We start from the raw sequence: 26,931 nt of genomic DNA on the forward strand, positions 1-26,931 counted from the left end.
ACACATTTCATGGCCTCAAATTACCTAATATATGTTATATTAATTTACATACAAGAATGAAAAGAAAATGCTACATAAACAGAGTGCAAAGAAACTAAGTTCTACCAGAATTCAAGTTTTATAAAAACGAAAGCAGTAACACGAGGCACCAAAATCCACTGTAGTTTTGTAGCAAGACAGTAAGTGAGCTTTCCGGCATTTTCTGCAGAATAAGAAAAAGAGAGAGTCAATGATCAGCAAATTTCCCAACATGACGTACAAACACACATAAGCAAAAGAGGGCGAAGTCCCAAACTACCACCTCAGTACATGCACCAGTCCGTTTGGAGAAGAGACACTGGACAACTGAAATACTCACTAATAACAACAGAATGTATTCACTCGTTCAGGTGCCTGCACGGGCCACGACAAATAATGTACTGTAAAAAACACAGGAAAATATATTATCATCAGTTTATAACAACATTAACATAAACTTTAACTGAAATAAATATGTAGTGAATTTTCAATTTACTTTTTCATTATACTGTAAAGTATATTATTGGAAGTACAGAGTGTCTCTAAAGTCCTTATCCATTTCAATGAAAATGTTGACATTTTCTTTTATTCGCAATTGCAATTAGCTTAGCATAAGATGTTTACTACGGACACTGCCTGCTGGATCACATCCTATGGTTGCTTACACTGCCTGCCCAATCAACGTTTATCCGCGAGTAGCCGCTAGATGGCATATACTGATAATGTTAATAGCTATACTAAGCAATATTCTTGTTAAGGCAAGGGTCCATGTGACCTGAAACTTGTAATGACATGTCTCTTTATTTACACCACCAAATAAAAATAAATAAATAAATAAATAAATAATGTTAATAGCGATGGGCACTGCCTGCCACCTAGCGGCAAAATAACTTTGATTGAGCAGGCAGTTTACGCAGCTATATGATGCGATCCAGCAGGCAGTGACTACGGAAGAACGAGTTGCCATTGTTTGCATACAGGTAATGGATTATCTGTAGTAACTGCACGAGTGCTGTTTCATCTTATTGATAATTTCACGAGCCTGAATGGCGAGTGAAATTACGCTAATAAGATGAAACCACGAGTGCAATTTAATAAGATTATTCAACGAATAAAATTAAATAACTTGCAACACCGAATAGGCCTACTTACGTAAATGATAATTATTATAAAACACAGCAATAAGACATTATAATGTTTCCTTGTAACGAAGTTAAAAAACAAAACAAACTGCTATCTATCACGGCATACTAAATACTATTGCCAACACTACTCACAGCGTAAATACGAAACAATACTTAACCTCAAAAGTAAGGTAAGCTGAAATGTTACATTATCAGAATAAAAGCACGAAAGGTTTTTACAGGGATTTATTTATTATTTGAAATTACAGTTATTGAAAACGCAATTTTCAAAGTTAAATTTTGTTGACATTTCTTGATTTTCTGTGATTGATACTGAAGTATTGTACGAGACGTTTTATCACATAAGACTCTTCCTTACAAAGCGTCTTATCAAGAAACGCAACTGTGATTGGTTGATTTTAAGGTGTTCTGAAACGTTATTGGCCAACAGCGCAAATTTATCCTATAAGTTGAATAGTTATATCGTTATATGAAGACGTCAAAACCGAATTTACCCGTAAATTCCGTAAACCAGCTCCGAAAAGGGTACACATTCGTCTGTTTGTAAACAAATTCAAGCGTATATACCAGCAGTGTATGCGATAAGGAACGTCATGGACGACCATGTATATCGGGAGACACTGTACAGTGAGAGACATAATAGTTGAACGACTCGAGTATTTTCTAAGTCAAAGAATGTCACATTGCGCATGCTCCTTGCCGAAAGTTTTGGTTCATATGACAACGGGATATTCGCTTCACATTTCTGTTAAAGTATTACAATCTATGCTTAGAAGGAATTAAAATTGTAACCTTATAAACCGCACCACAGATCTTAAGATATTTTCGCCTGCTCAGTATTATGTCCCTCGCTGTACATCCTTTCAAGTTGTCAGTGACAAGGAGTCCAAAAGTATCAACTCGGCACCGGAGTACAGAGCTCAAGATCCCTCGCGCGACAGTGTGGAAAATTCTACATTTCACTCTAAGAAAACGTGCTTATCATATCCAAGTTTCACATCATCTTGACGACAAAAATTTCGCCTGTCGTCGGGCAATGTATTATGAGTCTAGCGGCCGGATTTCTACATTTTTACCTATATTTTTCCTTGTTTTTGAACTCCTAATTTCTTCAGTACTTTTCCGAATCATGACCGTAGGAGTCGTATATGTAAATTCGTAATGTTGAACATAAAAAAAAACCTAAATATTGTTGATAAGCGTTATCCTGTATTTAATGCGTTATATATTGATTTTTTTTTATTTTGAGAGAAATATCAATACATTTAGAGAGGGGGGAGGAAAGAACACTCTCGATGTGGAGGAGGCTGCTTGAATCCCTAAGGAAAAATCTATATACCGGTACCTTATTTTATTTCATGGAGTGCAGTTTCATAGAAAGAATTTTGCCGACAGACCTACTGCCCCCTACTAATTGGTTGTCATAAATGTCTTCCTTACAGTGACGGATATCTTGTCTTCTCCTCTTATTAACCAATCACAACCTTCGTTCAGAAGAATTGACAGGCTCTCGTCAAATCCACGTGGAGGCAGAGTTGTCGCATCTTTTCCGAATTCCAAGAATCCCGTCAGTCTGATTTCAAGGGTCACCAGGATTGTGGCAACTGTGCAATGTTGGGATGAGGGGACAGGATGGAATTGTCAGAGTTGTTTGTGTGGGAAGTCATAAATCTGTAAGTTGGTGTTCAAAGGAGCCACCGAACTGCACTCCTTGAAATAAAATAAGGTATACTTAGCAGTAACAACATCTATGGCTCCCTTGCTTTCCTCAAGGCACATTTCAGTGATCTTCCAAAATATAACGAGTACTTGGAATTTTCGTCGCTACAACTGAAAGGTGCAATTGGTGTCATTGACTCGCTTATACAGAAACAGATACCAGGACCCGTGGGTGAAGCCGTCACATTAAAACTGAAGAAAATATTGCAGGGGAATCCACGGTTTGAAAAAATGAAAAATGTACGCTCCATTCTCCAGGGGGAAAGCTTCAATTGTCAGTTACCGTGGGTACCTCCTGCAGTGGCAGCGATGAAATTTGCATCTATGACGTCATGTGCTGTCAAAAGAATCTTTTGGTCCTTCAAATGTATTTTGAGAGACAATAGAAAAAACTTCTCAATCGAGAATCTTGAAAAGTATTTGGTCATATATTGCAACCAGGACCAGTGCCAGTAAATAATGTTTTGTTTGTTTGTTACTTTTTAAAATAATTCTTGACCAAGTTTGAACAAATTTAATTCAGAAGTTGTGTGTGTGTGTGTACTGTACCTTTTATCTTTTGAAAATTGACATTTATGTAGTTATATCAATTTTAAAGGCATGTTGGGTCCGATAAGTATAGTATCAAACAAATAGTATAGGTTTTTTTCAGTCAAATCACTTATCATTAGTACACATATTGAACTTTTATGTTATTACATGAAGTGGTATTTACAAGTTTTGACGAACGTTTTCACCATTAACTATGGCATCTTCAGGTCACAATAAAAAAAGTAAAAAACACATAATGAACACTTAAAATTCAGATAAACACAATCGTTAAAAAGTTAAACATTTTTTTAACAGATCTGGTAGGCAATCTAAGCATATGCCTTTTTTTTTTTTTTTTTTTTCAAACGCCCATAAGCAGCAGCACGAGCGACCTACTTTTTGTAGCATGTTTTCATCATTTTGTGAACTGCACCTAGGCCTACATGTATTCCAGGAATGTTATGCCTTCATCCTGATTTATGTACACGCATCAGTTAGTACGGTGATTTTTGCCCATTCCATGTTTTCATGATGTTTACTTTATACTACATGTAATTTTAATGGCATATGCTTAGATTGCCTACCAGACCTGGTTAAAAAGTTTTTAACTTTTTAACGATTGTGTTTATCTGAATTTTAAGTGTTCATTATGCGTTTTTTACTTTTTTTTATTGTGACCTGAATTTGCCATAGTTAACGGTGAAAACGTTCGTCAAAACTTGTAAATACCACTTCATGTAATAACATAAAGGTTCAATATGTGTAGACTACTAATGATAAGTGGTTTGACTGAAAAAACCTATACTATTTGTTAGTTATATCAAGGCAAATCATATTAGATAAAATGTTAATAATTGTTACAATAACTTATCCAAACTACAAATAATGTTAAAGCGGAAGGAACAAAAATTTCGAATCTTATAAATTTTTATAAATAGTTTGATTCTTGAAAAGGTCAGTTTCGTGGTCCACGATGCCTTAATAAATATATATTTATTTTTAAAGAATAACTGTAAGGATACATTTTCAACGATCGGGCAGATTTTGCGACCCCTTTCACAGGTTGGATATAAAAAAAAAAACTATTTCACCTATTCCAAAAACCTAAAATGGTCTTTTTAAAAACCTAAAAATCCGGTCCCTAGTTATGACCTCCTGGAGCGTGTAAATAAAGAGAATTTAATGGAAAACGTTTTATTCTCTCACTAAACTGTTTTTCATGTGTAGGAAAGAGCACAAACACAACAGCCGAATATGGGCACATGATCAGCCACACACTACATTGGTGGAGGAAAGTTATACATCAAAAGTATATGTTTTGGTTGGGTATGACTAATTCAAAATTATATGGCCCATTTTTCTCTGGAGAGAAATCATTACCTAACAGGTGACATCTTCCTAGACATGGTAGAACTGTTCTTGCAACCGCAGCTTCAACACGATGGCATACCGGATACCGTTGTGTTCCAACAGGACGGCGCTCCTTATTTCGAGCACATTGCTCGTGACTACCTGAACAGGATCTTTCCAGTGAGATGGATAGGCTTGGGGTTACCTCGATTGTGGTCTTCCCGTTCACCGGACCTTACACCTTTAGACATTATTGTATGGGCTTCATCAAGTTCATGATTTACACTAACAAAGCAAATCGTCTACCTGATTTACGTGATTGTATTAGGGCAGCAGCAGACCTTATTATAGTTGCATGGATAGAGATCATATAGAAGTAAAGTGGAATAAGTGTAGAATTTCACAAAAGCAGTGTCATCCCTCATTGAAATGAATAGGAACTTCAGACAAACCCTGTGTTACGATGCGCAAAAACAGACTTCAAGATTTTCACGGAAATATAGGTAAATCTTCGGCTTTCTGATATCGAAAAGATTGTCTTTGGCATAAAGGTGGAACGTGGAGCATCCATAAACATTTCAAACCAAATATACTTTTGTGCACTTGTGATGGAATGAGTTGAGTGCCGATTACAGTATGTTGCCGGGCTAAAACGGCTCCGCCATACGTCATGCTACGTATTCCTCACAGTTCAACGTAAGTCGTCACGTCCCCGTCACACAAACAAGAACATGGGGGCGTCGATATTTCTTACGCAGATCTGTGAGGTCTCTAGAATCCACTACCACTTCCAAACAAAAAAAATATAAATAAATTTTCTCAAAAATACATATTTTCGGTATCCCTGATGTCGAAAAATGGTTTTATTGGGCGTGCCGTCTGTTTTTGTGCAACGAGTTCTTCTAAACTAGTGGATGAATTCAGTATCAACAGGTCAGTTTACCTTAGAATCTTATAATTTTATCGTATACATGAAATAAAATACTTTTAATAAAAAATACATACATATTTATTTGAACTCAGAAACACAAAATAACCATACATTCTAAAACTACTCTAACGATTCTTTTATTTCGTTCATTGTATAAATTAATACATATGTGGGTATAATGTAGGTATAGTTCAAAACTTCCCAGTCTAAATAACTAATTATTTAAATTGAATTTAATTTAAACAAAAAAAAAACACGTCAATTTAGATATTGAGGGGGAAAGTCTGAAACCAGGCTTCATTGGATTTTTAGATTTCACCCCCCCCCCCAGCCACCACCACTTTGAAATTTCAAATGGCACCGCTATATTTTTATACTTAAATATGAAAGATCATTCAACTGTTTATATATTTCATTCATTTATTTCACATCTTTTGTTTCATATCGTTGCCTGGCAACTACGATTGTTATGTTGATTTAGAGCTGAAGCTACAAATACCATTGAACATTTCTTGTAATAGTTGTGTTCGTGTACTAAATAGGCCTACATGATACGCCCGCGCAAAAACATTTTCAACAGTAACTACGAAACGACGCGTCAAAAGACATAGGTTGTTTAACAAAAAGGGTTCCTTATTGTTAGATCTATCACCCCTCAAAGTTTGTCCCAGAGGTTTTGAATCACCCTGTATATTACCGTTCTTACATCTTTATTGTCATTTACAGTATTCTATTTCAATTTCAATATAATTATTCTAAGTTTATGAAAAATATTCATGTTTCTTTTTTATTCATTCATTCATTTATTTTATTCCATAGATCTTACATGAGCAATGAAGCTTTAAGATGTGGAACATGTCAACATTTTACAATATTACAATTACAATTTTTACAAATTTTTATAGTTTTACAATTTAGTAATTTTCTACAATTTTTACAATTTTGTACAATTTTTTTACATTTTTTTACATTTTGGCGAGATGTAGTGAGATGTAACAGACTTCGTAAAACAATTTATAAATTTGTAATTCTTCGCTCTTACATCCCTATAAATATTCTGCGATTAGTTTATTTAGGTTCGGTTCAATCTGTCATCCAGTATGGTATAATAGGCTGGGGAGGAGCAACACAATTTACACTTTCTCCGCTCATATTGCTTCAAAAGCGGATAATTAAAATTTGCTTAAAAAAGTCAATTAAATATCCAACAAATTTGATTTATTCTGATTTTAATGTTTTTAAAATTGAACAAATATATAAATATAGTATATTATTAAAATATTATCATAAGAATCGTCTGAGATAACTATAAAGAAGAACATCTTTATCCTACCAGAGGAAATTTGACTTGTCCTTTAGCTGAACATTAATGTTACAAAACCACTGAAATAAATCATAGCCAGACTTACGGGCCAAGGTTATTTCACATTTTCTAGAACATCTTGCTTATCTTGGAATACACCCGCGTATGAAAACTAGATTTGTTATTTTTTAATAGGAGACACCTCACTCCAATGTAAAATGATGTTCCAATTTTGAAAATAGGAATTCTGTAGCTGTGAATTGAGACTGAAGTAAAATTGAGACTTTTATCATTATATTTTAAGCTTGTTTTCTACCAAAAACATTGCCAATCCTTGTCTAAAAGTTTGAGTTATAGTGCATATCATTTGAGAACTCGCTCACTTCGTAGACCGGTGAAAAAAATAGCCCAGTCCTTTAATAAAAATGGACTTAACGCGTTTTGGGATCATACTCTTCAATTTATAAGTTAACCTACGCAACATATTCCAAAGTAGTAAACGGCGAAAGACAGACGAAGGATCGCTGTATTCAACGTGACCGTAAGTTGGAACGCGTGACGCCATCTAGCGGTACGCGGGAAGAGCGAAGTTGAGGCACGAGTTGGCGGGTTTCGCGGCAGCGTAACTATACAATACGACGCGACAGAACGTTCGCAGTAGTGTCAAACGATTCGTAACGAACCAGACTACAATCTCGATTGAGCAACAATCAGCAGTCGAAAAGTTAAATTGGAAAAATTTGGATGTGTAATTGTGTGAAGAGAGAAAATTTACAATGTCGAGGTAGGCTATATGCAGGGCAAATGGGAGCAGGAGTATAAGAAACGGGTAGAAAACGATAGAGCACGATGGTTAGTGTAGCAACTGACATGTTTACTATGATAACATGAGAGCAGAAGAGATTGGCGGGGATACACGATAAAAATTGTCTATTGTCTAGAGCAGTGTTTCTCAAACTCAGTGGCGCGACCTCCCCACACACACACGCAAAACAATAATAATACTTACTTACAAATGGCTTTTAAGGAACCCGAAGGTTCATTGCCGCCCTCATGTAAGCCCGCCATCGGTCCCTATCCTGTGCAAGATTAATCCACACTCTATCATCATATCCCACCTCCCTCAAATCCATTTTAATATTATCCTCCCATCTACGTCTCGGCCTCCCTAAAGGTCTTTTTCCCTCCGATCTCCCAACTAACACTCTATATGCATTTCTGGATTCGCCCATACGTGCTACATGCCCTGCCCATCTCAAACGTCTGGATTTAATGTTCCTAATTATGTCAGGTGAAGAATACAATGCGTGCAGTTCTGCGTTGTGTAACTTTCTCCATTCTCCTGTAACTTCATCCTGCTTAGCCCCAAATATTTTCCTAAGCAACTTATTCTCAAACACCCTTAACCTATGTTCCTCTCTCAGAGTGAGAGTCCAAGTTTCACAACCATACAGAAGAACCGGTAATATACCGTAACTGTTTTATAAATTCTAACTTCCAGATTTTTTGACAGCAGACTGGATGATAAAAGCTTCTCAACCGAATAATATCACGCATTTTCCATATTTATTCTGCGTTTAATTTCCTCCCGAGTGTCATTTATATTTGTTACTGTTACTCCAAGATATTTGAATTTTTCCACCTCTTCGAAGGATAAATCTCCCATTTTTATATTTCCATTTCGTACAATATTCTGGTCACGAGACATAATTATATACTTTGTCTTTTCGGGATTTACTTCCAAACCGATCGCTTTACTTGCTTCTATATAGTATTAAAAACTATATATAAAAATCGTCTGCTATTGCTTAAAAAATTATGTGTTCCTAATATGGATCCACGTATGGACAAACTTTTAAATGAAAAACGCATTCATCACATTTTAAAAATTGGGCTCTGGATTTTGGTTTTTAATAAATATTTCTTAACAAATGTATCCAATAAACGTGTTTTACATGTGTTAGTTTTTCTCAGAAAATGTGCTTTATGCCTATTTTCACATGTTCAGTTATTTTTATTTCAAGACCTCACCTTGATATGGCACCACGATCCCACTAGGGGGTAGAGATACTCAGTTTGAGAAACTCTGGTCTAGATTAATAGCCGACAACTGTAAGTTATATCATAAATGGATTTGCTTTGATTAACTGAATTTTCAACAATCTCAACAAACGCTTTTGCCATACGATCTGAGCAACCATTAACAAAATTGCTTTCTGTAATTGACACAAAACAGTTGAATAATTCATTGGTCCTAAAGGAATTCGACAATATACGTCGCATTATTGCCAGGAACATTCCAGAAATACAGTACCGGTACCTTATATTCCCGTTAAAGACTAAAATTAAAAAGTGAACAACTGCTTCAACCGTGACATATACACTGTGTCCCAAAAGTCATGGTGGGGTTTCAGAGGATAAATTTTTGAATTAGAGGTAATTTTGGTGCCAGGTAAAAATAAAACTCTCAAAGTTTTTCGTCTGTAAGTTTGGAGTACTGAAGGACACAAAAGACAGTAACAGTCTAACAAAAGCAATAATTTTATTTGTTATAATTAATTATAAAGATGGATGTCCAAAAAAAAAAAAAAAAATCAATGTGTTTTCGTCGCGTATTTAACGAAGAACCATCACACAAGAATAACATTCGTCGTTGGGATATATAGTTAAAAAAAGACTGGAGGCAAGAGAAAAAGCGTACTGGAAGACCATCGACGAAACGGTAGAAGCCATCCGAAGAGCATTTGTTCAAAATCAAAAGAAATCAGTTCGTAAATGTGCCCGGCAGTTAGGACTTCCAAAACAGTAGTTCATAGAGCTTTAAAGAAACGTCTTCATCTGACTCCTTGTAAACTTAAATTGTTACATGCACTTCATCCAGATGTTCATCAAAATAGATGTGAGTTTGCTCGTTCTTCGTTAAATAAGCGACGAAATTCACGTCGTACACAAGTCACAGATTCAAGTTTTGCCAGCCACAAAACACATTGCACTTTTCTTTCGAAGTCCATCTTGTACAATCAATTGTAGAAATGAAAATTATTGCAATTGTTCGATTGTTACAGTCTTTTGTTTTCTTCAGTGCCTCAAACGTACAGACGAAAAACTTTGAGAGTTTTATTTTCATCTGCCACCAATATTACATTTCTACATCTATTCATTCAAAAAATATAATTCTCTGAATTCCCACCACGACTTTTGCCACACAATGTATTTCAAGGATATGCTTATATACGTACTTCTAACTATACTTTACAGAAATCACTAGGCTTTGATTCGTATATGCGAGGCATAACAAAAAGCCCAATCTAACCTAACCCGTCACAGATTCGTATATGCGAGCCTAAACTAATCTAATCTGTTACAGATACGTTTAAGCAAGGCATAGCGTGAGTGTAAACTAGCGTTAAACTTTCTTAATGTCACCTAAGTTATGTTGGTATGACTGTAAAGACAGTTAATATGCATAAACGGGGTGGGAAGAGAACAAACTCAGCGCTAGTTTACGCTACCTTGTGTCGAACTGTGGGTAATCCGTGTAAAAAATATCTTCCTCTTCGAAAATTCACACGTCTCAATTTTAACACAGCTAGTCAAAATGATAATTGATAATTTCTGCTGCTCAAATAAATAAAATAAACGTTCAAGGTTCTTATCTGTGTACTGAATGATATTTTAGAATTAATCCAAACAGAACACAGATAATATGTATAACAGATGTAGCTATAATAGGCCTACTGTAAAACGATTACCTAATTCATTCAGTATTTAATTCAGAAAAGTAATAGCTACATTAAGATTCATGTAAATATATGATTTACCATGTATCCCTCCTGTTTATGATTCTTCACAGCGTGCACATGGAAATTTTCGTACTGTATATAGGAGATTGTTATCATACGAATAGGACTACCTAGACATGAGGGTGTAGGAAGTGTATACGTTTAAAATAATAAAAAAAAAACTTACAATAAATCAGATATTGATCTATAAATTTATATGCATACCTGTCCAAAGTCTTGACAAAGTGTTAGAGCAATTTATTAAAATAGATATTAATAATGATAAATTGCCATTGTTGATCCTTTTTCGAAGAATATTAACTAACGTCTCTCATTGGTCAGTGAGTGCGAGACAGAAAAATGTATATTTTTGAAAGCGAAACAATAGCAACAATGTATAATAATTATTATTTTCGTTATTTCAGAAGTATTTTTCATTTTATTATTCTGGTCATCCTCCTGTAGAATTTTATTATTAGTAATCCTACATCTATTTTAATTCAGCATTGTTCTTTTGTTATTTTAGTAGTTATTTGGAACTGTTTCAACTTTTCTTTTTGTATTATGTCTGTACATAGTTGTATAGGTAGAAGAAGGAAACGGTAAAATGTGCGAAATGGCGCTTATTAATGCAAGAAATCTATTCTATGTTGTTTTATTCGAATAGGCCTAATACTTTCGATAACTGTGTTCAAACTTCCCCACCTTCTCAAAGAAAAGATTCAAGCCTAAGGGGCACTAAGAAATATGTTTTCAAAACATCATTTGAAGGATACGCCTTCGAATAATAAGAAATTCATTTAATTGGAAAGCCTAATATTGTTTCCTATCAAGAAAATTAAGAATTATTTTAAAACATTATCACTATTGCTATTATATTAAATTTAAGGCAAAATTTATCATTAATAATAATTAGAAAACAGTAAATTGTCTGTAATTTGTAGAAATACAAACTTAATAATAATTAATATTATGTTGAACCATGTCGCAAGGTATGTCATTCTATGTCCCAAGGTACATCACCCTTATGCACCTAGGAACAGTATATAGCACTTACGGAAAATTTAAAAAATCCATAACTTATGGTACAAAAAAATTATTTAATTTAAACCTTTTTTTTTTTCTAAGATATTTTACACTTCAAAGATACTGTTGTTAATAATAAAAAGTTATAAAAGCTTATACCTACAAAAATTTAAAAAATTGAAATTTAAAAAAACTGTCCCTGGGTACAACAGCTTCCCCTATGTTAACAGTAATACCTATGAGCAGGGAAAGGATTTATATGTAAATACATATTTACTTATAAAGCTAATATAATTTATATTTTGCATTATCTTTATGTTTCACAATGTGTAGGGTTGAAAAATCCTACTTTTATTTTCCATATTTTTCCATATTTTAGAGTTTAGTACATATTTTCGTTAATTTCCATATATTTTCCATATTTCATATAAAACAGTCCATATTATATTAGGTTTAACAATAAAACAAAACAAAATTCCATTAACTTTTAAAAATACATTTCAACAATAGAGATTTAAACACATGTTCAGTAATCCCTTTAACATCAGAGTTATTTGAAAATTAGCAGTCCTATCAACAATGGGAAAGTAAGTTACAAAACTGTATTAATTTAATTTAAAATTTTTAACAGACTTCAGTTGTGCAGCTCAACAGTTAAATGCCAGTCAGAGTACACATAGGTTCAGTTTTGTAAATCATACTATAAAGACGGTAAATATGCCAAAAGTACGTCATTCAGTCAATTTAAAATCAAAACTAACAAGTTACATTTCAGAATTTAAAGAAGATGGTTTATCAACTGACAATAAAATATTATTTTGTAATTTGTGTCAGTGTGCAGTATCATCTACACAAAAGTTCCTGGTGCAACAACACATTACAACTAGTAAACATCAGGCCAACAAACAACTAAATTCCAAGCAGAGACAATTGTTTTTAACACAACCAACAACATCGAATGTAAGATCTGAGTTTAACATCGACCTGTGCCGTTCTCTCATCTCTGCTGATATTCCTCTCTACAAACTAAAGAATAAGGTCTTCAGGGAATTCCTTGAAAAATATACTCAACATACAATCCCGGATGAGTCAACACTTAGAAAGACGTATGCTCCATCCATCTACGATGAGACAATACAGAAGATAAGAGATGAAATTAAAGATAGTTCAATTTGGGTTTCCATTGATGAGACTCCCGACAAAGAAGGTAGACTTGTTGGTAATGTAGTTATCGGTTTGTTAAGTGAACAATATTCTGAACGAATTCTTTTACATTGTGATGTTCTAGAAAAGTGCAATAACAAAACTATAGTTAAACTGTTCAACGAAGCTATGGGTATCCTGTGGCCAAAGGGTATTATGTACGATAATGTGTTATTCTTTATTAGCGATGCTGCCCCTTATATGGTCAAAGCTGGACAAGCATTATCTGTTGTATATCCTAAATTGACTCATTTTACTTGTGTGGCGCATGCATTTCATCGTGTGGCAGAAGTGGTCAGAGACAATTTCCCTAAAGTAGATTTGTTGATTTCATCAGTGAAAAAAGTATTTCTCAAAGCTCCCAGTAGAGTTAACGTGTTGAAAGAAATGTACCCTGAAATTCCATTGCCACCAAAGCCAATTTTAACTAGATGGGGTACATGGCTAGAAGCAGTTGAATATTATGCCGAACATATAGACTCTATTAACAATGTTCTCCTTGCATTGGACTCTGAAGATGCAGTCTCAATTGATACTGCGAAAACAGTTACCTGTGACATAAGTGTGAAGAATGACTTAGCTCACATTCAGCATACATTTTCATGCATCATAAAAACGCTCAAAAGTCTCCAAAATAGGCACCTTTCACTATCTGAAAGTTTTGAAATTATAAATAGTACTGTGGAACAACTGAATCGTGGTAGAGGTAAAGTTGCAGATGCAGTAAGAGCTAAGGTGGACACTGTACTTTCAAAAAACCCTGGATATGAAGAACTACAAAAGGTTGTTGCTGTGATGAGTGGTGAATCAACAGTGAAGATTAACTTGGACTTATCCCCAGCAGACATTGTGAAATTGAATTATGTACCAGTTACTTCTTGTGACGTCGAACGCTCTTTTAGTCAGTATAAATCTATCCTCAGAGACAATAGAAGAAGATTCACTTTTCAGCACTTGAAAGAAATGTTTGTAACCTATTGTTATGGTAACAGACAATAAAAATTGTGTTTTGTTGAAACTACATTGGAAGATAAGGTACGTCCATTATATTTTTTGTTTAGTTTGATTAAAATGTACCAATATTTAACGTACATAGTCATTTTTTTATAATTTTAAGTCCATATTTAATTCCATATTTTGGTAAAAATCCATATTTAATTCCATATTTTGGTAAAAATCCATATTTAATTCCATATTTTGGTAAAAATAACTACATATATATTTACATATTTCATATATTTTTAGTCCATATAAATCCGTTCCCTGCCTATGAGATAATACGAGTAAGAGTAGACTGTTAGTCGAAAAGTGGCATATTATGTGAACAACTGGAGACTTCTACACAATTTTATTATCATACGTCTGCTCCGTAATGTGCTCTTAAGCCAAAAAATATATAGGCCTACATAAAACATCTGATTTTGAACATTTAAATAACGATTCAAGTTCCGTTAGAATAATAATTACGATATTTCAGAGCAAATAAAATTCTGACAATACAGACATACAGTATACTGAACTCCATTACAGTATTTGGTTGGTAGCACGCACGCACTGTTGACTATTAAATCAAAATACTTCCTCGTAAAGTGACGGAAATGAGGTGATGACGGAGAATTGTCGGACGATACCTAGTATGGGAAATGTAAACATTCAGATAAAACCAGTCCAAACACCATCTTTGTCCAACACATATCCACTTGGAGTGAGATTTAAACCTAACTTTCATAGTTGAAAGTTGTCATTTCACGGCTAATTGCACGTCTACATCCCCCCCCTTATATTTAACGAATGTAGTATACCTTTTTGCAGTATTTACTGTCTAATTTCAATACAAAAAGCAGTAGTTCAATATCCTCTATAGAGGATTAAGGTCAAACATTTTTACATGAGTACGATCTTTCGGTTTCCGTAAAATTCGGCTAATCATCTCAACTTTTAAAAAATATGGAAAGCTGTCATTCTCTTCCTTAAAAATATTTCAGTCTGTATCTTGTGTTTGGTAGACAGCTGTTTACGATAGAAAAAAAAAACAAATAAAAGAAACCATTGCTAACAGTTTTAACATTCAAGAAATTCGATGCTATGTACAATACACCTGTCACCAGTGGCATCGCAGAATTTTTTCATTATTAAAATTGTTTACAATTTACATTATCGGTATTTTAAATTTTGTGTATTATTATTATTATTATTATTATTATTATTACTATTATTATTAAAATATGAACTGTCAAATGCACAAAACATTAAACGAACGTTTCACAATAAAGTCAGAACTCAAATTAACGAAAGGGTGAATACTGCTCTTAAAACGAGTTTAAAATCGATAATGCACCGCAGAACTGTCAAAACAACCTTTTCAATATGTTTCACAGAAAAGTTATATTTCATTATTGTGTGAGCTTCATATTGCAAGGTCGATACTAGGCGATGGGTCTCTCTATAATAAAGACAGTATTGTTATAATTCGAACGTGCAGCAGCAGAAAGCACAAGGATTATATTGAAGGAGGGATAGGAGGACTATGCCTGACGTCGATGTAGATTTTGTTAATCTTACAGTTAAAAATTAGAGAACGGAAAACGATTATGGACAAAAAAAAAATCAAATCTAAATATGTAATTTTTTTTTATTCAAGGGAGGGGGTGGGTTTAAAACCCGGTAATCCAAATCGAATTAAATCTCGATTAAGCAGTAGTGTAAGTATCTGTAATCAATGTGTAAGGCTCGACAATCCTATAGGCTACGAACGATATAGGCCTAAACACTTAACATGCTAATAAACGTGTACCGTAGGCTACTATTAATTTGTTGTTTTTGTTATTTGGATTCTTTCCCATCCTTCTTCACCTCTGGCTTTTAGTTTTACAGAAAAAGTCATACACAACTCAGAAAACTGCATTGACTTTTTAAACAAATAAAATCACATAGTTTTTCCATGTTATGACATTCAATATTATTACAATTAAATAAGCATATGTAGGCCTATATCATTTTTCAATTTTCTTTACAGCAACTAAGCTAGCCTACGTTCAGTCAATAAGTTTCTAAATGCATAAATATAAATTAATGTTATTGGAGGTTAAGAGAAGTGATTTTATTGAAACATTATAGGTTAGGTATGTTTAAAGAATCGAAATAGGCGTCGGAAAGGCATAATATATCTTAACTAGCTTCCAAGCAAAGTTTCTTTAATTTTATTCAACAGACAAATTATTATTTTGAACTTGTTTCATTTGAAAAGGTTATGTAGTTTATTTCAGAAGCATCTTGTTTATACAAAACATGTACCTCTACTCAAAAATTATATATTACCACTAGTGATTGATATTCTCGTGATAATTTTATACAAACACCACATTTTCTAAGAAAATCACATTAATTGTATCTTATGTCCACCTGTCATCCAAGCACAAATACATAAATTTTACTTGTTTTTTCAGAAGACAATATGCTATGAAAACGGTACGTTCGTTTCGAATAAATATATACGCAGGATTTCAAATTCAAGTATAGCGACATTTAATCAAATGATGCATGGAATAACCAAAATTGCATGTTATGTACACCTTATTTCTGTAACAATCTTACCTTTCCGTGAGAGTAACTTGTCACAGGGCACAAAAACAGCATTCAATGCGGTATGCATAGCTTAGTTACGATCTGTCATAAAATAGTTTTTCTTGGTCACTCAGAAAAAATATCACAGATGACTACAACAGCATATAATTCACTAAAAAACTAGGACAAAGCACCACCTGTCAATACACTTGTCGGCCATGCCATACAGCGAGCAGTGAACAGTGAACCCACTTAAAATCCTATAATCGTAGATTTCATTTCTGTGACGTACAGAGAGCTCCACTACGGAGCATGCGCTGTGCAGAATTCTCGCCACTTCACTCGAGCTCGAACATTCTATTCTGCAACTTGTGATATTGCTGTAGAGTAGAGAATATAATATGATCATGTTTGGATCATACTGATTATCAAATTATCCAATGTACCCAAAAATATATGTCGTGAATATTGTCGTTAAAATCTATTCATAAAATAAGCATATTACCATACTGATGGAAGATATGCAAAAGTTAGCCAGAAAGTCCTCTTTTTCTCCAGATATATAATCCCTTTTTGTTAGCCGCTTTCGACGTCCGGCATTTTTTTTTTTTTGTTGAAGTACGTGAGATCTCCCTTTTTCAGTTACTATTTCAATCCCACACCCTTAAAAGTTTTGAACTTTATATTGACATTGGAGGAGCCAGTCTTGAGCTTTACACTCTTGTGAATAATATTTGTCAGTGTTTATTTCAGAAAAAATGTTCTTGGGGGAGGGAGGGGGGGTCGAAGAGACAGAAAAAATTAAATTAAGTTATATGGACATGAAATTGGTGAAACGTTTCAATATCTACTGTATATAACAAATGATTCAACATTGCAACCACATTATTTTTTTCATTTATTGACCATACAGACAGTCTCTGTCACACACGCACATATTCATTAGGCCTAATAATGTCGCACCTTGATATAGAGTTGCAATCTTAATAACAGTCGAATTCTTATTTGTTTCTTACAAGCATATCTCTTCTCCATAGTCTTGTTGAGAAACTCTTTGCTTGGCACATTTTCCCCTTCTACAGATAATATCCTCATGCAGAGGTCAAGTAAAACATCTCCTAGCAGGTTTCTTAATGCAGTCATTATTCCATTCTTGGCACTGAATGATCTTTGAACAGTAAGCTGTTAATGGCACTGTAAATAGTTTGACATGACGTTTTTTAGCTCATCATAACCAAAGTGAGAATTAATAATGTATTCTAAAGGTGATAAACTTCAGGCAAGAAACTTAAATGATTTAATGTCAGTCTGTAAATGATCTTCGTTTATATCATTTAAGTGCTGGCAGACACTTCTCACATCTGACTCTTTAATTTGCTGTATACGTTCAAAGCTTTTAAAAAAATGATCATCCTGAAATGAAATCCACAGCTTGTTTACTGAATCTGTTCAGAGTGATTGGCAATTAGTAGATTTATCAGCCATTAGAGAAAAAGATTTTCCTTTAAGTTCAGTTGATATATTTTCATCAACCACTTCCCCCATGCACTGTAATATTTCACATGCTATATTCTTGCTACAGTATGTTGCTCACTTACTTTTCTTCTGAAGACAGTAGTTTAAACTTGGAACACATGGTGCCATCAAACCACGTACAATTGTTTCATAGTTTGTTGTGTCAGGAATTTCCTCTCTAAATAGGAAATACTAACTTCTAACCAATATTTTAAAGACATCTCTATTTTCTTCAATTTCAGATTTACATTGTTGATATAGCATAGTATGAGCAAATTTTCCTTTGCAACTGCATTTCTCTGATATTTCCTATACTTTGTAAATGGTACATTAATAAAAACACCTGTACTGAACACATTACTGCAGAAAGCACCCCGTTTAGCTTTGTCAAAAATAGGTAATTTATACTTAGCTGTCCATGAAGACATAAAATTATATTCAGGCTTAGTTTTTAGCTGCTTTTCAGATTGTACAGAAAATCCAGATAATAGGGCTGCACACTCTAAGACAGTGGTCATTAGCACTCACTGAAATGTGTAAAGGGTATGCGGTGCTGTCCGGTGTGCACCGTCATGCAACAGGGAGAGATAGAGAGCATACCCGCTAGCAGCTACAGAGTGTACCCTAGGGCACTGCATTTTCTGCAGGTAAGAGAGTCTAGCCCCATTGTGCTCTGTGCTGATGACCCCTGCTCTAAGAAGTACTTGCATGTTGGGAAGAGTTACAACGGTCTTCATTTTCATACTTTCACTCAGTAATGAGTTTTACAATAATATTCTGGGGAAATTCTATAGATAGCAACAGTACATTCCTACTACAAAAAAAAGAGTAATTTAGAAAAATAGTAGTGCCAAATGTAGGGAATCATGTATGACCATTTTCAAAAAACTACAAATAATGCCAGTCAAAAAAATTACTTTCATACTGTACTCCATCGGCAAGTATATCATGCTACAAAAAGGAGTGTGTTATATGGCAGTAAAAATTTTTAATAGCTTCCCTGTGGATATAAAAAAATCAAACTAAAAACATAAGATTATTTAGAGCCAAATTACAGAAGTATCTAATTTCTCACGCCTTCTATTGTGTAGGTGAATTTATGACATTCAACAACACTGCATGAATATTTCTGTCTTGTATTAAATATCAATATTAACTCCTTGTGTTGTAAAACCCTTCTGTATATATTTCAATTAGACTGTGACTATAATTAAGACTTTGTAGTACTATTAAGATTTTTGTTTCCAAAGTGTAGAATAAAGTTGTTTTTTAGTAACTGAACAGAATAATTTGCCAATTTTTTACATCAAATTTTGTCGATTCCTTGGTATCCCGCATTTTCTTCAAAAAAGTTGGCAACCCTAGATGAGTTTCAGTTTAAAATCTTTTCTTTCTTGTTTTACAAGTGTCTTGACTGCCTTCTGGATATGTGAATTAATTACTGATGACAGCTTTAAACTTCCTAATTCTTCCCAAACAGTAAAAACAAAATTCTGTATTGTATTTGGAATACATGTAGAATATGTCACCGTTTCGGGAATGAAACTTCAGTTGTCTTAGTTTGAAAGTTCTATTTTTGTTTCGGTTTACAAATGGAGAATATGGGTCTCTGATAAGAGAAGTAATTAATGAAGAACATGCACTATATTTCCTCTTCATATGAAGTGACATTTCAAAATTAGTCCTAGCTCACAAGTTTTTCACTATGACTTTCTCAAAGTGTATTGTGTCTATTATCACTTTAATATTACAGAACTTGCGATTAGAAATCAAACAAGTGGTCGCATAGGACTGTAGCTGCTCTCGATGCCGAAATATTACTGAGAGAGGCCATGCAGCACAGCTAATTTTATATGCAACTTCAGCACCCTCATGCCCGTAATGAAGGGAGGTGGCATCATTGGGCGTGGATACATATATTACAAAGGTTCATGGCCTAATTACTAACATTAACATTCGGCGGTGTCTCACAGTACTGTTACAGGAAGCATCTGAATTTCTGCTATCTTTATGTTTCATCACGGATCCCAGAATGGGTGTTCATACTTGGTGACTAAAGTATTAATTTTTTTTTTCCTGTGCCGCTACAACACTTCAAGGGCCCAGACCGACCATCCGACTGCTGACCTCACTTTCACATGCCAAAGCAGAGGTGGACGATCATCCAACCAGAATGGAGGTATTGTGTGGTTAGCACAATGATACCCCCAGTCATTATAGCTGGCTTTTGCAACTGGTTTTTGCTACCTATTGTAGCTCTCCAAGTGCATCACGATGCTGGGTGGGCATAGTCCCATACACTGGCCTTAATTTCATGAGAAAATTTCTTCCCCCATGAGAACTTGAACCAGTGCGCATTCTGTAATGTGAGTCCTAGGTAGGAAGCCTTAGATGACGCAACGGCGTAGGACCTAAAGTATTAATACACACCTGATAAATCTTTTTACCATTAACATCATGTATCAAACTATATAATTTATTTAAAAAAAATCGTCTGCCCAGGCATCTTGAGTTGCCAAGAACACAGAATAATATTATGCATACAAGAATAACTGATTACAGATGAGTCACATTTACGTAAACATAGAACATGAATTTTAGAAATAATATAAATTATACATATATTTACCACAATGACACACTATCCAAAACCAAGGGGGAGGGGGAACTATAATATTCGGTGTAAATGGTTTTTCAGGATTACTACAAACCCTTTAATGGCTAAAGTGATTATTTTAGGAATGATGTCATGGATTCCAAATTTTTTAAGTGTTAACAGTTAATTCGCAGGTGCTTGTGTAAAGGGGGTTAAGTATGAATTCGCTAAACTGGGATAAGTACAGATTTCAACTCTCCACAGTTACTTTTTTCTGTGTTAAAGGGGTTAAATCATTCTTCCATCCATGATGCACTTACAGTATTCCTTATTTTGTGACAAAAGGGTTTTGTTCAGTACCAAAGGAGAGAAGTTTATATACATTACAATTTGACTTAACCCTCTTTACACGAGCACCCACGAATTGTGGGATGGTGTCCCTTGCTCCGATCATTAAACGATGCACTTCCCAGGTGCCTTCCATCCGGTATTTTTCTCGAAAATACGGACTAGTAGGCTCATAAATTTGTTGTCTTTCTTTGTTGACCTCAGATGGTTGGGTCTGGCTCATCTCAAATCTAAACTACTATTAGTCTTGTCTAGAGCCATTAATGTACACTCTTCTAATTCTGCCGCCTTCAGATACAATGCAGTACACCTCTTCTTAGATCTCAAAGGATCTTTATCTAAGGGTCTTTGCTATTAGTTATTGGATGTTATGATGGTGCGAATTTCTCAGGAGTTCTCCATGTTGGCAGGATCCTAGGACGTGTGCTAAGGTTTCAATTCATATGAACTGTCTCCACAAAGTTCATCCTTTCATTTGAATGCACATTAAAATTATTTTACCTAGGTTTATGTTTAATAACAGTTCAAGAAAACAAACTAGAAATAATAATATCATTCACGGGATGAAAAAGAAGCTGAACTGTTGCGTACACACATAACACATATACAAATAATAAGAAATTGCGTGTCCCTTTTGGGACACACATTTTTACTACCGTAAAAAATAAGTAATGTTCGAGAAGGAAGATGGAGTAAGGGAAAGTTGTAAGATGTATGCAAGAAAACAAGTCTATTTTCAATCTTAAACATATTTAATATTTCATTCATAATGTGTTAATCTTAAACCCTGTAGGGTAAGTGATTCCTTTATTAAAGGAATATTTGTACTATTTATCTTCATACACTCAGCTTTCCTCATCTTGCTATAAAACACTGTTTTTTAAGATAATTTAAAAGTTACAGTTGTTATGCATTGGGAAATAAAATGTTAGAAAATATTGTGCCGCTGAATGTTATAAATTAATGAAAGAAAATAACAAACAAAGGATAAATCCTCAGATCTTCTATCGAGTAGCTCGAAGGAAGAAGAAAATGCCGTCACACACACACACACACACACACGCACACATACTCACGTACACATTAAAAGTTCTCAGTTTCACTCAGATGAAGGTTCAGTTTTAATAGTTTCTATCTTCTTCTTATCGCCATTTTGGTCAACTTTGTCACCCCATCTGCTCTCATGTTGACTTTCGTGTTTTCCAGTCACATCTGATAAAGTTTCCTCTTTCATATCTCTACTGTCCATGTGCACTACTTGAATATCCCCTGGGTTCAGAAGTGGAGCAATCTTCTCCTGAATTTCACGCAGTGTTATGAAGTAAGTTTCTGCATTCATCTACAAAAAATACAAATATTTTGTTATGTATTGTCTTTGGTGGTATACTGAAACCATGCTTGACATCACACCCAAGATTCACAAGTTTAAATCTGGTTACAGGCAATGTTACCATATGGTCTATGATTGATCCCACTAGATGCTATTTGAAATCCAGCAAATTCCAGCCAAAATAAGCTAGACTTTTTTCTGTGGCTAGAAATTAAAACTCTACAGTTTGTAAGTACTTGATTTTACTACAATTTTATTCACGACACTCTGTTTTTTTTAAGAGATGATGGGTGTATCATCTATACCAGGTCTGCCCAAACTACAGCCTGTAGGCTACATCTGACAAGCCACTGCTTTTTATGTGGTCTGCCTTTGTTCTTGTAAAAACTGAAAATTATATATTAAATTATTAGTCATTTTATAGTTTTATTTCTTGTTTCTTAAAGATCTAGAGTTCCATTGTAAAATTTTTAGAGTGTCTATATCTTTTTCGGTAATGTTGCCTTTTCGTTTTAATTCTTGGTCTTTAAATGTACTACCCAATGAGACATGGAATAAAACTATGGATCAACAATTGGCTCTCTTCTGACAAAGGACAAATTTTACAGTCTGTACAAAATAATCCAAATGACCTGGAAAATGTATGAAAACTTGCCCAGACATGTTCAAACATTTTCAACAAGAGCCAGAACAGGTCACATTGTCACACAATTGTACCTACACCAATTTCACATTTCTGATACTCCTACTTGTCTGTGGTGTAATAATCATGATGAAGATCTGGATCACATTCTTCTATACTGCCCATTCATGAACCACAAAAGAAGTAAATTAAAATCATCAGTACCAGTTGTAGAAGACACAGCCCTGCAGTATATATTGACTACACCCCAACTCTGGTTACTAGGAACAGGCATCTATAATGAACACCGATCAAAATACCCCTCATTTCTCATGAACAACAACAACTCAATAGACTATAGTGGACTTCATGTTGTCAGCAAACAGCTGGATACATTAAGAAGATTGATTGTTTTATTTCTTCAATACGACTGTTTCAGCATGTTTTGATAGTGCAACTTGGATGCAGAGTGCCGCAGTTTGGACGATACACCCATCAACACAGAAGTAGGGTGGCTGAAACGGAGTTGCACACTGACAAGGGTTTTCTCTACTAGGAAAATCCGCAAGTTTCTTAAAGAAAGGTGTTGCTCATGTTAATTGTAAGGTGATCGCAACTGGTTATCTTGTTTAGCATTTCTTGTTGATATAACAAAACATTTCATTTGAATGTTTTGAACAATGTATTAAAGGGAAAGATAAATTAATCAATGATGCGTGCAGTAGGGGAGAGAGGGGATACAGTGGACATGGGGATACAATGGACATATGCAAATTTCCGTCTATATGACCTTCCATGTTGGCATCAATGACCAGAGATATTCATTTGTTCATATCTTATGAAAGTACAGTGTTTTTGACCAGAAGTACAAAGAAGATTTTCGAACAGCAGCATTTTCCAGTTTTTCGTAGTTTTGATGTAAATCTTGAGGTAAGTGCTATTCTCTATTAAATAGTTTCTTTTCAAATCATAATGCAAGTTATAACGTTGTATATTTGTGGATATTATGAGAATTCATTTCATGTATAATACTTTAGTGAGGTTGAAATCCTTTGTGAATGAAAAGGAAAAAAGTACCAAACCAGAACATGGGGATATATTGGACAGTGATGTCCAATGTATCCCCTTGCATTAATATTCTTTTTTATTTTTTTTAAATATGTCTACATTAGATCAATTAACTATTTACTTTATTTGTCTGCAGATGCCTCGAGTCTACACAAGAAAAACAGATCGTGAGTTTTCTGAGGCGGATATTAAAGCAGCAGTTGATGATGTATTACATAATAATATGTCTCTGCGAGCTTCTGCAGAACAGCATGGTGTCAAAAAATCCCGCTTGGCAATGTATGTGAAGAAATCAAGGGAGGTTGGGTTTGATTCAATGAATTTCAAGTCCAATTTTAAGAAACGTCAAGTAATTCCAGGTCACTTGGAATAAGCTCTTGCTGATTATTTGTTGTTATGTTCAACTATGTTTTATGGGCTGACACCAAAACAAACAAGACGATTGGCTTTCGAATATGCTAAAAAGAATGAACTGATGACAATACCTGCATCTTGGAAAGCAAATAAGGAGGCTGGTTTGGATTGGTTCTCAGCATTTTTGTAAAGAAACCCAGCACTCGCCATCAGAACACCAGAAGCTACAAGTCTAGCCAGAATGCAGGCATTCAATAGAGCAACAGTGGGCCAGTTCTTTGATAAGTTGGACATTGTGCTGCAGAGACGTAAATTCATGCCGTATCAGATTTTCAATTTAGACGAGACTGGCTTGAACACTGTGCCACCTGTGGTAAAGTAATCGCAAAAAAAGGTGAAAAAGAGGTAGGACAAGTGACTTCCAGGGAGCGGGGTGAACTTATGACACAAGTTGGTATCATTTGCGCAAATGCCTTACCTCCTGTGTGGATATTCCCCCGCGTTCGCTTTGACAAAGCACGCATGATGGCTGGTGCACCTACAGGGACTTTGGGTCTTGTCCACAAGTCAGGTTGGATGACAGCGGAAAATTTCTTGAGCGTTTTGATATTTTTTAAAGAAAATGTACGTTGTTCAAATGGAAATCCGGTGTTGCTGATCATGGATAATCATGAGTCCCACCTGAGTGTAGAAGGCCCAGATTATTGCAAGGGAAATGGCATTACCATCTTGACCCTCCCACCACACACATCCAATAAGCTCCAGCCCCTGGACCACTGCGTGTTTGGTCCTTTCAAGAAATTCTTCAATGAAGCAGTTAACGCCTGGCACCTTAGTCATCCAAATGAAAGTGTGACAATCTTTGAATTACCACAAATGAGTGCAACTGCATGGGACAGAGCAGCGATCCCAGAAAACATTAAATCGGGATTTAAATCTTGTGGAATTTCTCCATTTGACCGAAATATATTCCCCAATGAACATTTCTTGTCGTCTGTAGTATCAGATCGCCCACCTCCAGTGCTTTTGAACCATCAAAGTTCTCCAGGATCAATTGCAGAAGAACAAGCAGGATCTAAAGTAGAAGATGCTGTAATTACTTCAGTTGTCAGCTCTAGAACATTAGAAATTCCAACATTTTCGACAACCGAAAATACATATGTCAGTCCTGAAGAAGTAAGGCCCTTTCCAGAAGCACCACCTCGCAAATTGTCCTGTCGTGGGCGAAAAAGGGGTCGTTGTATGATAGCAACAGATTCTCCAGAAAAAAATGAGATCGCAGAACGGAAGTGTAAAAACTCAAAGGAAAAACAGGCAGAGAAGAGGAGAGTTCATCAGAGGTCTTCATCACCTTTAGAGGAAGTTGGTGAGAATACCTCTGACTCAGATCAAGATTCACATGAAAATGAAGTTGAACCCATTTACTCCCTACATTCTGGCGATTTTGTAATTGTCAGAGTTAGTGGCAAAAACACTTCAAGAAATTATGTAGCCCAAATTGTTAATCGAGCCGTGGATGGATATGATGTGAAATTTTTTAAACGTCAGATCGCTTCTAATCGGTTCATTGAAACTGATGAGACAGTATCATTTCTGTCATACGAGGAGACTGTGCTGAAGTTGCCTGAACCTATCAAAGACAACAAAAAGCGTTTTGAAAATATGACCTATTTTGACTTTGATTCCATGCCATTTTGTATCCAATAATGTATTGTATTGATTGTACATATATGAATTTAGTTGTAGTTTGTTAGTATTATTGTATTTGAAATTTAGAGACCATGTATGATCATTTTTTTCTGTATACAAAATATTTTGATTTCTGTCCAATGTATCCCCATATCTGGGGATACTCTGGACAAAGTGTATTTCTTCAAATATATTCAAAAGACGATTTCAGTTTTACTAATATGAAAATGATTAAAATTTTTAATGACAGCCAGATGTCCAACAAATCAAAACCAGGTGGAAAGAATATTTTTAATTCATAAGCTTAGTGCACAAAAATTTAATAAGATAAACTGTCCAATGTATCCCCTCTCTCCCCTACAATGAAATAATTTCAATTATTGTATTGTTATTCAGGAGACAAATATCTCTAAAAATGGGGACATTTTCCTACAGACAATGACCTATGAAACCAATATCCCGAAACATCTATAAGAAATGATTATTTTGTGGAAGTTATTGAGGGTAGGCCTACTGAAGAACAGTTTATTAAAAGATCTGTAGATTTCATTGCAGAAATGGTTTGCACATGCGATTGGCATAAATTAATCTGATCTGAATGAGGGAATGATCTATTGCACAAATCTATGGTGAGAAAAATATTCAGTATGCAAGAGCACTTATCTCTCCAGATGGGTATATATGAGTATATGTAATTTGTAATTTCAATAACTAGAGAATGGAATATTTTGTTGAGTTCGAAATGCAGAAAGTGGAATTTTCAAATGGGGAAATTGGTGTTTTTAAATTGTATTTTTCGGAATTTTTTAAATATACAGTTTCACTAGCACACTAAAT

General features: G+C 34.7%; 3 protein-coding genes across 12 annotated transcripts in view; 1 reads left to right on the top strand and 2 right to left on the bottom strand.

Annotated features, from left to right (window-relative positions):
* The window catches only part of LOC138701943 (uncharacterized), a 349,096-nt gene extending 332,244 nt beyond the window's left edge, over positions 1 to 16,852 (bottom strand). For 2 of the 7 annotated variants that reach the window (XR_011332730.1, XM_069829318.1), the window contains exons 1-2: positions 16,603 to 16,849; positions 359 to 419 (exon numbers count right to left, since the gene is read on the bottom strand). The gene's annotated coding sequence lies outside the window, so the exon portion shown is untranslated. Of the gene's footprint in view, positions 1 to 358; positions 420 to 16,602 lie in introns of all 7 variants that reach the window. The other 5 variants (XM_069829313.1, XM_069829315.1, XM_069829316.1 and 2 more) reach the window with 5 other exon arrangements.
* A 4,912-nt stretch (positions 16,853 to 21,764) lies between these two features.
* Positions 21,765 to 26,931, bottom strand: part of LOC138701945 (cell division cycle and apoptosis regulator protein 1-like) — a 79,563-nt gene continuing 74,396 nt past the window's right edge. For all 4 annotated transcript variants that reach the window (XM_069829323.1, XM_069829321.1, XM_069829320.1 and 1 more), the window contains one exon: positions 21,765 to 22,370. In XM_069829323.1, the coding sequence (XP_069685424.1) occupies positions 22,131 to 22,370 (240 nt within the window). In that variant the 3' untranslated portion in view covers positions 21,765 to 22,130. The remainder of the gene's footprint in view (positions 22,371 to 26,931) is intronic.
* On the top strand, positions 23,706 to 26,305 carry LOC138701946 (uncharacterized). The gene is made up of 2 exons (XM_069829325.1): positions 23,706 to 23,913; positions 24,188 to 26,305. Exon 2 carries the CDS (start codon positions 24,847 to 24,849, stop codon positions 26,110 to 26,112), a length of 1,266 nt encoding a protein of 421 aa, XP_069685426.1. The 5' UTR covers positions 23,706 to 23,913; positions 24,188 to 24,846; the 3' UTR covers positions 26,113 to 26,305.

The sequence above is a fragment of the Periplaneta americana genome, chromosome 6 (genome assembly GCF_040183065.1).
Source record: "Periplaneta americana isolate PAMFEO1 chromosome 6, P.americana_PAMFEO1_priV1, whole genome shotgun sequence".
Taxonomy (NCBI): Eukaryota; Metazoa; Arthropoda; class Insecta; order Blattodea; family Blattidae; genus Periplaneta; species Periplaneta americana.